This window comes from Henckelia pumila, chromosome 4, assembly GCF_033568475.1.
Source record: "Henckelia pumila isolate YLH828 chromosome 4, ASM3356847v2, whole genome shotgun sequence".
NCBI lineage: Eukaryota > Viridiplantae > Streptophyta > Magnoliopsida > Lamiales > Gesneriaceae > Henckelia > Henckelia pumila.
Window position 1 is genome coordinate 16815561 of NC_133123.1, and position 11460 is coordinate 16827020.

General features: G+C 35.7%; 1 protein-coding gene and 1 pseudogene across 2 annotated transcripts in view; both read right to left on the reverse strand.

The window, feature by feature from the left end:
- The window catches only part of LOC140894432 (DExH-box ATP-dependent RNA helicase DExH7, chloroplastic), a 43226-nt gene extending 37342 nt beyond the window's left edge, over window positions 1-5884 (reverse strand). Inside the window, exons 1-10 of one of the 2 annotated variants that reach the window (XM_073302939.1) lie at window positions 5471-5884; window positions 4541-4646; window positions 4278-4465; window positions 3789-3842; window positions 3153-3303; window positions 2645-3066; window positions 2067-2285; window positions 1043-1154; window positions 703-882; window positions 416-495 (exon numbers count right to left, since the gene is read on the reverse strand). In XM_073302939.1, the coding sequence (XP_073159040.1) occupies window positions 416-495; window positions 703-882; window positions 1043-1154; window positions 2067-2285; window positions 2645-3066; window positions 3153-3303; window positions 3789-3842; window positions 4278-4465; window positions 4541-4646; window positions 5471-5743 (1785 nt within the window). In that variant the 5' untranslated portion in view covers window positions 5744-5884. The remainder of the gene's footprint in view (window positions 1-415; window positions 496-702; window positions 883-1042; window positions 1155-2066; window positions 2286-2644; window positions 3067-3152; window positions 3304-3788; window positions 3843-4277; window positions 4466-4540; window positions 4647-5470) is intronic. The other variant, XM_073302940.1, reaches the window with a different exon arrangement.
- Window positions 5885-6333: 449 nt separating this feature from the next.
- LOC140860570 (uncharacterized) lies at window positions 6334-8043 on the reverse strand (annotated as a pseudogene).
- Window positions 8044-11460: the final 3417 nt, after the last annotated feature.

Below are 11460 nucleotides of genomic sequence, written 5' to 3' on the forward strand. Positions count from 1 at the left end.
AGAAGCAAATTGCAGCAGAGTGGACTAGCTATAAATCTTGAACTTGTTGATAAGAACAAATGTCTCACCACTAACTGACGCACGGGTTGTAAGTGATTCACGTCACCAGAATCACAGAAATAAAGTAGCCAAATACAATTTACAAATGTGAATCATATTTAGCAAAGACAGTGTGAAATAATGATTTTTATCATTCATTTTAGAACTCTGGTGTCCTATAAGATACCCATTCTTTGAATAAATATAATAAAGATTAGGTCTATATTTATTACAATTTCTTTATAGAGCTGCAAGGATACTCTGGCAAACTTGAAGTATGATTCACCAGTCAAGGGTCATATGTGCATAGCATTATCGAAAAATAACCTCAGCTCCAGCTCAAATTATCACAAATTTTCTGGACAGAGACACTAACCTTGTACTTTATTATTTCCTTCTTACGCTGTTGTTCCTTCTTAAGATGCAAGCTTTCAGCAAGCATGTTTCTGTTCATGCCTGTATATGAAAAACATGAGAATGAGGAAAGCATCAAGAAAGGATTTCAGGAGCTGACAGAAAAAGCTTGTACATACTGCCTAAATTAACTACATTCATAATTCTTTTACTGTTTAAATTGACTTTGATCAGCCTTCCTCTTCAAACACACAACTTAATGTGATGCTTAACGTAATAACGAAAAAATGTTGATTAATATATCATGACCATGAGGATCAGCGCCAGTACTATCTTCAACAATATGTGGCATTTGAATCTTCTCATGAAGAGCACTATTTGTGTCATCAGCCTTGATGATAGAATCAACTTTTTCATTACTCAACAATGCATCCACAAAACCAGCCCTTCGATGTTCCTGGCTGTAGTTTTCATTTCCCCACATTTCTCCTGAAAATTTAAGGTGGATTATTTCAAAAATCATCAAAGATAGTCCTCAAAAAATGGAGACAACAGGATTACTTTGAACATGGAATAAGTTTCAATCAAGACATTCATTGTCGTCATTTGTCAACTCAAAAAAAAATCAGATACAAGTAAGATAAATCACCTTCTTTCAGTTTCAGTACAAATGAAGCATATGGCTCTGAAAGCGCTAAGTGAACAGGCAGATCTGGAAACAGATAATGGAGAGCATAAGCTGCGACTCTGTTCTGTGCATCCTAGAGAGAAAACAATGAAAAAGATCCTTCCTATAATTAAGTGGGTGAAACTCAAAACGGTGAACATATAAAACAAATCAAACTATCACATGAAGTTACCGAATTGACCATTCCAACAAAAACAAGTTAGCTATCAAGGGCTCGGGATACTTCTGAATCAAGTTTGGAGATCCAGATTATCTACTTCTGAAGTTAATTAGTAACAGAAAAGACCCTTGTGAGCCCTCATTAAATTGATTGACAATTTTTAAGAATAAGCCAAGTCTTCTGCGTCTTCCTATATTTCTAAGGCTCATCCTTATAACAGAAGTTGGCAAGTGTTATGGGTTATTTTCTCAATTCCTGTGCATATATTTCTTTTCAAAGAAGACATGAGCTAGAACTCAGGAAAATTTTCATTCTGCATATCATCTTTGGTTACCTAAATGAGGAACATCTGGTTATAACCACAAAACAATTGAATTGGTCATGGAGTTCTTGGGATTTGAAAAAAACCAAAGGGATTATCCAGATATTAAGTTGGTACCAAGAGACAGATACAGTAAAATCATCTTCTTCAATGTGAAGCAGCTAGTGTAAGGAATGATTGAGTGCTGTGATTTCACATTAATACTTTAAAAGATACATAAAAAACTACCGACTCCATTCAAAATTGTATCCGTAATCAACTGGAACTTGCGGTGAATCTGATCTCCTAGTGTTGTCCCCAAGACTGTTTGACCAATCTAAATTGGTCGGTTTTGTGATATTTTATCATATTGATATAAGAAATCAATTCTCAGGCACGATGTCATAGGTTTATGGAAAATGCACACACTAGAACACAAAAAGAACAGCTCTGTTCCTTATTTACTGAGCCTTCCATTGTCATAAGATGCATTTTACTACTTGTATAGATAAAATAGGATTTACCTCAGGTGTATTAAAAGTTTCATCCTGATTAGGTAGCTGGATAGTTGTTAGCCCTCCAGCTTTCCTACTCTTACCCCTGCCACTAGCTTTGCGTAATATACTGACAGAGTAACCAGACTTATGTCCTTTACCAAGAATTTTTTCATATTTTGGTGCTTCCCATTCAGATCTTTGGCAAAGTTGGTGAAGAACAGCCTTTGGAATCTTTGGTAGATCGCCCTAAGGTTAAAATTCATGCAATGAGAGATTAGAAAACTGTTACAGTACCAAAAAAAAATACAACACTGAAATCAGTGATAAACTAATTAGCAAGAGAGGATATGGAGATGACAGTGAGAGGGCGAAGGAGAATTGATCAGAGAGAAACAATGAGGGTACAGAATGATGAAATCAGAATGATGTATATGTCTTATGATTCGAAAAAATGAACAAGAAACAAGATACCTCTTAGAGTCATAAGCCTATTTCAGATGGGAAATATGAATTGTTGAAAGGATGAAAGCACTAGAAATTTTAACTTCAAAAGTACTTGACTTCAACAATTATAATGATGACTACCACCATAGATGGGAGATTACCTTCTTCCAGATTCCTTCCATTTTCTCCAAGTTCTTTCCGCCACAAAGCTCTTTCAATTTTTCTTTCTTTTGTAGTTTGAAAACTTCAGTACGCAAAACCTCTTCAGATGCATTGTCTTCCAAAAAGAAATTACCAAGCTCTACATCACCTGATTCCTTTTCTGAAGCAGCTTCATCTTGTGTAGGAATACCCATACCTAAGGAAACATCATCGGTTGGGTACTCCTGTGCGCCAGAGTTAGCCGCTAACTTATGATCAACTTCAGCTACAAACATGGTAGAGGGTGAGTCTGCTTTCATATCACATTCAGTAACAGCAGCATCATGACAGTTGTCTGAAGGAGCAGAATCAGAATGTGCATCCACAGACGTAAGATGGTAAGAACTTTCGAATCCAGATTCCAACACATCAACAGATAACCCTGAATAGTAATTTATATCCGAGTTATCAAAATCATGCACTCAGAATAGATCAATAAATGTGAACACACAACAAAATTTTGGTTACCTGAGGCCAACATGTCCTGCTTGAGTTTTCGAATAACTAGGCCTGCTCCTTCCTGGCTTTTCTTATCTCCTCTTGCTTTGGCATTCATGGCTTCCAGCCTGGCAGCGTTATATTCTTCAGCAATAGACTCGAAGTTCCTCGGCTCCAGGTCCTACCAAAGTGCACATGACAAAGAAATGCTACTGTTAACACTTAACATCCAAAAAACTGAAACTTGTTTTGCAGTTGTTTATACAGTTGACCATAAACATCAAACCTGAAGAAATGTGAATACCGGGGTACAAGGTCAAATGGTTCAATCATGGTATGTTTAAGAACATCAAAATAGCTATGGACTTTTAAAGGGAAGATCAAGTGAGCATCCAACTAAATATATGGTTTGGTGAAGATCTGATTGACCTTGATCACACCAAAATTATAATGATTATATGTGACAAAACATCATGTTTTGGAAGTTGGAAACTCAAGATAAGACAAGCAGCACTATAAGAGATACATAATTGCAATTAAATTCTACCAAGCTTAATTGCATAAAAAATAGGTGTGCCGTTTAAGTATGTTTCTCATCAAACAGTTAACAGTAATGATCACTTGTTAGTGTAATCACAATAATTTGCAATACAATGATGGAAGTACCTTCTTTGACAAGTCATCGTCCACTAGATCAGTTTCCCAAGAATCAGAATCATCCTTTTAAAAAAAAAAAAGAATCAAAATCAATAGGCAAACAGAATTTTGTCATAAATCTTCCGTATAGTAGAAACAATAACTTTAATTTCCTAGTTGATTAATATCTCAGCATAAAGACACACACTGAAATAGGGGAAAAAACATATAAATTTATTATAATTATTTTTTTGGGGTAAACTGTATGATGGACCATGAAAGGCCGGATAAGGCAATAATTTCCAATAAAAAAAGGCCAACAACTTTGGCACGATGTATGTGTAAGCATTTCATCTTTCACATGTCCCCAGTTTATGTAAATCCACGAGCATTTTAGACCTTTGATTTACATTGATAGTTTCTTATCCAAAGTGAAAAGATTAATATGACACAATTTTTCAAAATAAATAATCTGAAAAGTTTTCTTGTAGTGACATCCTTGGCATGCTATGCAGATACCTCTTCATGTAGTTCCATATACTGACGGATCCAATCTGCTTGTGAATGCTGAAAGGACTCCAGCGTTTCATCCCCTTTCCGTCCCTTAATTTTAACAGAGACTTCTAAAGCTTCGTCAGCTATAATTTCTGATGACTCCCTCGATGAAACCCAATCCTCACGAGCAGTAGAAACCACTCCAACTGAACCTGCAGAAAGTTCATTGAGACAGTTATTCATAATAGGAGATCAGAATTAATCGCCAATCTATGTAATTTCAGTACCTCTGCTTGGGTGCAAAGAAGTGCCACTAGAAAACCTCAGTGGGAGCTCATTCCCAGGAATGTTTAAGCATAACCAGTCTAAAGCCGACTCATATGTTGCACTCTCCTAATTAATGTAGACAAGACACAAAGAAAATTTTCAGATAACAAAATCCATATGGGAAAAAGGTTCTGATCACTAATTGTCAATATAAATACTATGACCTTAATCGATCACCTGTAGCAAAGAATAGCACTTGTGGTAATTAGAACTTAGAAGGAACCACCATGGAGAATCACAATGCCTAAAATAACGTATTTGAATACTTATGAAAACATTGGCAGTTCACTAGATAGTAGTTTGAAACAGTGAGCATCAAATATATATGCGAATGCTTAATTTTGATTTCTGAGAATTTATTAATCAAGACATCTCGGTGGGTTTTTCCTACTCAGTACCACAAGAACCAAGTCAACACAAGCTAGGTAGCAATCACTCCTGAGTATCTAAGTATCACTCTCAGTAGAAGTAACCAATACGAATTAAAAACACGGACATGTACTCACGAAAAGAAAGCATTTCAATTCTAGTGCAAATGTGCAATGGCTCCAGAAGCAAAGCTAGTCGTTATTCTACTATTTACATTGGACTGTTGATCTTCGTGAATCGTGATTGAAAACCAATACTTTCTGGAAATTATACCACCAAATAACATGGAATGCAAGAACGCCGTTAAAAAGGCTGGTACGCTCTCCCCAAAGATGTCGGGACATCAAGCGCAGCTACACTTCAGGGACAACTAGACAAAGAGCTTTATTTTTAGTCTAAGTTCGTGCTTTGCATGCTTAATATCTGGACATGCAACCTTCTATTCCAATTTCCAACCGTATAGAGTCAAATTTGAAATAGGCATTTATGGTTCTGGGTAAGCACTAGCCATCTACACCAACCTTGAGACTGGAGAGAGCGAGTTCAATCTGATCATCTTTAAAACCCTCACAGGACAGCTTCTCGTATACCGAACGGAGCCTCTTCGCCTTCTTTTCTTTGGATAGATGATCTTCGACCGGCGCCGGAGAAGGCGATGAGCGGCCAGAGTTTATGAGGAGGCGTCGGAGGCGGTTCTCGTTCTCCGACGACAGCTGGAGCTTCGGACCAGTGGATGGACTAGGCTTCCCCTTTGATGACGTCTTCTGGTTTTGATGCTTTTTCTTCGGTGCCATCGGTGCGTATGATTATTTCGCGGCGGAAGCGGCGGGGTTCGACGACGGTTTATGGAGCAGCCGGTCGCCGTAGTTCACATTTTGCGATGTGTAGCATGTACAATGATTGGGCTGGACTGGGCTGCCAGCTACAACGGCCCACTTACAATGCCAATTTAGATTGGGCTGGCTCCATTATTTACAGGTTAATGCTAAAACCAAGAACTAGCCCAAAATTTTATTTCCTTGTGTACTAAAAATCTACGGGGCGAAATGACATCGTCTCTGGAAAAGGGACTAAAATTATTTTATTACAAGGAAAAAGAATGACAATGGAATAAAAAGGAAAAGATGTCTTATGGTGTGTTTAAGTTGATAGAGCAGATGAACTATTGGTCAGTGGTCAGGAATTCAATTTCTCCTACAAACAACTTCTTGAACTAGCATGTCGCACATGGCTTACTTAGTGTGATTTACCTTATTAATGTAGTTTACAGACTATTGCGTTAGTTCGGAGGATTATTCAATATATCGAAAGGTAGCGGCTGCGGTTTTCCACATCATATAAAAAAAGGGGTAGGGGTTGACAATTTATAAGAGCATCCACAACCCTATCCATTAATAACACCAATAACACCTTCCACATCATCAAAAGTCATGGGTCCCACTATTAATAACACATCCTTCTTTCCACCCACAATCCTATTAACATTAACACTCATTATTTATGGGTCTCACATTCCACTCAACATTATAAAATTATTTTATACTAAATAAATTCATTTTTTTTTACATTTTATAATATATTTATAATTATAATATTATATTTTAAGTTTTAATTTAATTAATTTTAAAAATAAATAAAATCATTTTAATATATTTATTCAATACACGAAATTATTAAATTCAAATGCAACAATAACTTTAAAAAAATAACAATTCAAAGAAATTAAAAATAACAAATACAATATTAATTCACGGATTCATGTTGTTGCAATTCTCCCAGATATGCTCCACTAAATCCGCGCGAAGTTGGTGATGAACTTGAGTGTCACGTAGTTCTGAATTTGTCCGAAGATAATCCTGAAAGCCTCGGTTGGATCCTAGGATAGGTTGTGCAAGTTCATCCGCTTCATCGTTGTACCAATCTATCACGTGACTTCCTTCGTCCTCAATAATCATGTTATGTAAAATAATGCATGCTAACATTATTTGTTTTAATTTTTTCCTATACCAATAGCGAGCTGGGCCTCTGACAATCGCCCATCGAGATTGGAGCACACCAAATGCCCGCTCGACATCTTTTCTTGCAGATTCCTGTCTTTCCTTAAACAACTTTCTCTTGGGATCCTCCGGGCAAGGAAAAGCCTTAACGAAAGTAGCCCACTCGGGATATATTCCATCTGTTAAATAATAACCTTTCGTATATCTAGTGCCGTTCACCGTGAAATTAACCTCCGGTGCATTTCCTTGCAAGACGTTGTTGAAGATTGGAGATTCATATAACACGTTGATATCGTTGCGTGAACCGGCGACCCCAAAGAAGGCATGCCAATCCACAAGTCATGAGACGCGACCGCCTCTAGCACAATTGTTGGTGACCCATGTCCCCTTGTAAATTGACCTTTCCAAGCAACCGGACAATTTTTCCATTTCCAATGCATACAATCAAGGCTACCCAACATGCCAGAAAAGCCGTGTCTGTCATCATGCATTTGAAGAAGACGTTGAACATCATCAGCATTTGGTCTTCTTAAGTACCTATCACCAAATATTTCAACCAAGTATTCACAAAACTTGAAAAGACACCTGATGGCCGTGGATTCACCCATACGTAGGTACTCATCAAGATGATCTGCAGGGACTCCGTAAGCTAGTTGACGAATCGCAGCGGTGCATTTTTGTAGTGGTGACAACCCTTTTCTTCGCACAGCATCTTCCCTTTGTTGAAAAAACGTCGAATGATTCTCTAAGGCAGTCACTATGCGAAGGAATAACTCTCTTCGCATTCGAAACCGTCTTCGAAATATTCCATCATGATACACCGGGTTTGTAGAGAAATAATCATTGACGAGCCTCTCATGACCGGCTTCACGATTTCTTTGGATGAACCTCCTTCTTCTGCGTGTTTCTCTCCTCTGATATGCTTCCATAACTTGTTGGTGTTGTTGAAGTACCATTAACATCAGATCTTCTACCGGATCATCATCTTGCTCATCGATTTGAACATGTACTTCTTCTTCGCTTGTCGAACTGGAACTTGACCTAGAGCTGTCTGTGGAATGAGACATTTTCGGAGGAAATATATTGTTGTATATGTGTTTGTGAAATTTATCTTAGTGAAATGCAAATATCTTAGCACAATGTGTCTATATATAAAGGATATCTTGCAACGACTAGTTTCCAACGGCTATTTTGCAACGATTAGATTCTAACGGCTAGTTTGCAACGGATAGTTTCTAACGACTATTTTGCAAAAATAGTTTAATACATTCATCAACTTTTTCAAATTGTATACTTTAATATATATTCTTTATTTTTATATTATTTTAATAAAAAAAGTCTCAAAAATTGATTATAGTAGATACCTAACGTGGCTTGCATTCTTAGAGAATCCACATAACTTGAGCAATCCAACAACTTTAATAATTATACCAATTCCACCATATTTTCTTTCCTTTTTTGTTTAGCCGTGTCTTTTATCAAAATCATTTTGCTTCAAAGATTAGATTATTTGCTTAGCACCATATATTTATATATCTTTGAAATCTATTAATTAAATCAATATGTTTTGAAAATATAATTTTGTTTATTTCAAAAAAAATTGTAAGTTGATTTTATTTGTAATCTAATAAGTCAAGTTGTTGGATAATTAGACATTTGATATTACTACTTTGTAATGACTAGTTTTCAAAGTTGATAAAAATTTTAAATCACGATAATTGGAACCACATTAATTAAAAATTACAATCACTCGAAACCACAATAATTAAAAATTACAATCACTCGGAAATACTACATTACAATCACTCAAAAATACAATAACTAAACAATACAAATACTTCGAAATGCAATAATTAAACAATACAATCAATCGAAATGCGCAAACAGTTTATATATTCCAACTGGACCTGATATCCTTGCACAAACATTCATGTATGATAAGTTGCTCAGTAGTCATTTCCGATGTGTCTTTGTTCAAGATCTCGTACTCCTTCAACCTCAATCGACGATTCTTTGCTTCTGCATTGGACAAGGAAGCTTTTGCCTTAATCTCCTCAACTTCAAGTTGTTTTTGTTTCAGATCGACTTCAGATTTCTTTACGTTTGTGTACTCATTGAACTTTGAAAAAATACTGTTATAGTTTACTGTCAGATCCTCCATGGTCGATTTGACTTTGTCTTTTCCCTTTCTTTTTGCAGCCTTCCTACCCATTGGACGATTATCTTCGTCATCTATGTCTACGCTCACATTTTGGTTGGAAGATGTGTTGCTTGCTCCTGACTCAGAGGTCCTCGTCTTCTTTGTGGCCACAAAGTGATCATCGGATTGTGGAGTAAACATTGGACGATCTTTAACAATTCTCCACACATGCTCGAGGTTGAACGCAACACCATTGTGTTCTTCGCGATATTTTTCATACGCAAACCTCAATATGTCTTCATCACTGTGACCACTGCGATATAAACTGTAAATACTATTGTAATTTGCGTTGAATAGATTTACCTTCTTCTGGATTGTGTTGTGCCAATGTGACCGTATAACATTAGCTTTTCTGCTGTTTGAACCTGCAGGACGATTGTCATTGTAGTAGCTTGCGACACGTCCCCAAAATGCATCTGCCTTCTGGTCATTGCCGATTATTGGATCATCACTGATTGTGACAAAACTTCTGGCCAAGACCTCATCTTCAACCTTTGTCCAAGTCGAACGCTTTCTCGTACCCTCAGCATTCGGAATCGTTTTTTCTAAATTCACCACCTCGATTGGGGATTCACGATCGGACAGTTGAGTCTCTGGGACAAAAGTCGGAGATGCAGGTTCAGTCGGCATCGAAGATGAAAAATGCGTACCAGTTGTGTATGGGGTACCAAAGCCTTGAAGAACTGGCGGCGTGAATGGTGGATGACTCGTGTTTTGCCAATATTCGGCTGGAAGCGGTTGTGGTGGACCTCTGGAGGTATAATTCGGATGGCTCATAAAATTTCCTGGGAAATTTTGAACATTTTGTGGAGAAAACTGCATATTTGGAAATGGATGTGGATATTGATGAGTTGGTGGAATTTGTGGATTTTGGGAAGATGCATTTTCTTGCGAGTTTTGTGTAGAATTTAACAAATATGTAAGATATGCCCTCGTATTTTCATCCATTTCGGATAGAAAATAATATTTCAGAAAAGAGTAAGAAAGATATAGGAGAGAATGAAAGTAGAATTGAAGAGTGTTGGAAGTGGAATGAATTTTGGTGTTAGCATTAAAGGGTATTTATAGATGAAAATTCTAACTAGCCGTTAACTAGCCGTTATAATTTATTTATTTATTTATTTTTTTTATATTAAAAATAAAATAAATTAAATAACAAAAAAAAAGTTTCCGTTAAAAAATGTACTAGTTTGACACAATCTGACAAATAATTGAATATATTACCGTTATTTATTATTATTTAAATTAAAAAAATAAAAAAAAATAAAAAAATGAAAATTCTAACTAGCCGTTATAATTTATTTATTTATTTATATTAAAAATAAAATAAATTAAATAACAAAAAAAAAGTTTTCGTTAAAAAATGTACTAGTTTGACACAATCTGACAAATAATTGAATATATTACCGTTATTTATTATTATTTAAATTAAAAAAATTAAAAAAAATTAAAAAAAAATAAAGTAATGCGGGTGCAGACGCGTGGGGCCCGCGTCTGCACCTGCACACTCTCTTTCTGCACGCGCCAAAAAGAAAGTGATGGGGCGTGCAAGCACGCCCCATTACATTAAAAAAAAAAAATAAGTGTTAATAACACCCACCCACAATGCTATGAACACCCACATAGGGTGTTAATATTCCAATGAACATCCATTGTGGGTGCTCTAAGTGGAATAAGCCCAACTTGATAGAGAATCATAATAATAATAATAATTATTTATTATTATTATTATACATGAAAATGTGAAAGTTTTCATAGTTATAAAGATCAAAAATCAAATTGTTGAAAATTGCCATATCTTTTATTGGAAAAAGCAGATTACAATGCAATTTTGAAAATAAATCGTGGACTACAGTATTATTGCTTTTGTGAAGAATTTTGTCTTTTTCTTTTATTTTCTTGGAAGGATATCATTAAATGACCGACATTGTTGCTTTTGTGAAGAATTTTGTCTTTTTCTTTTATTTTCTTGGAAGGATATCATTAAATGACCGACATTGTTTTTCTTGTGATCGATAGGAATTTGTTTTTTCACATAGTTTGACTGCTTTGCAAATTTCACAAGGAAAATAACTTCTTACGATTTATTGGAAACATTTTTTTTCTTTGTAGGTTTTACATATATAGCAAATGACTTGTTCTTAGATTATCGTTTTTAACTTTTTCTTGTTCTTTTTCTTATTTTGTGGTCTTGTTAATTAGTCCATCATCTTGTCCTCTTCCACGCAGGGTCGGACTTTCCATAAAGCCAAAAAAAAAAAAACTAACCAATGTTAAATAAAAAAAATATCAACTTTAATATATTTTATAATTG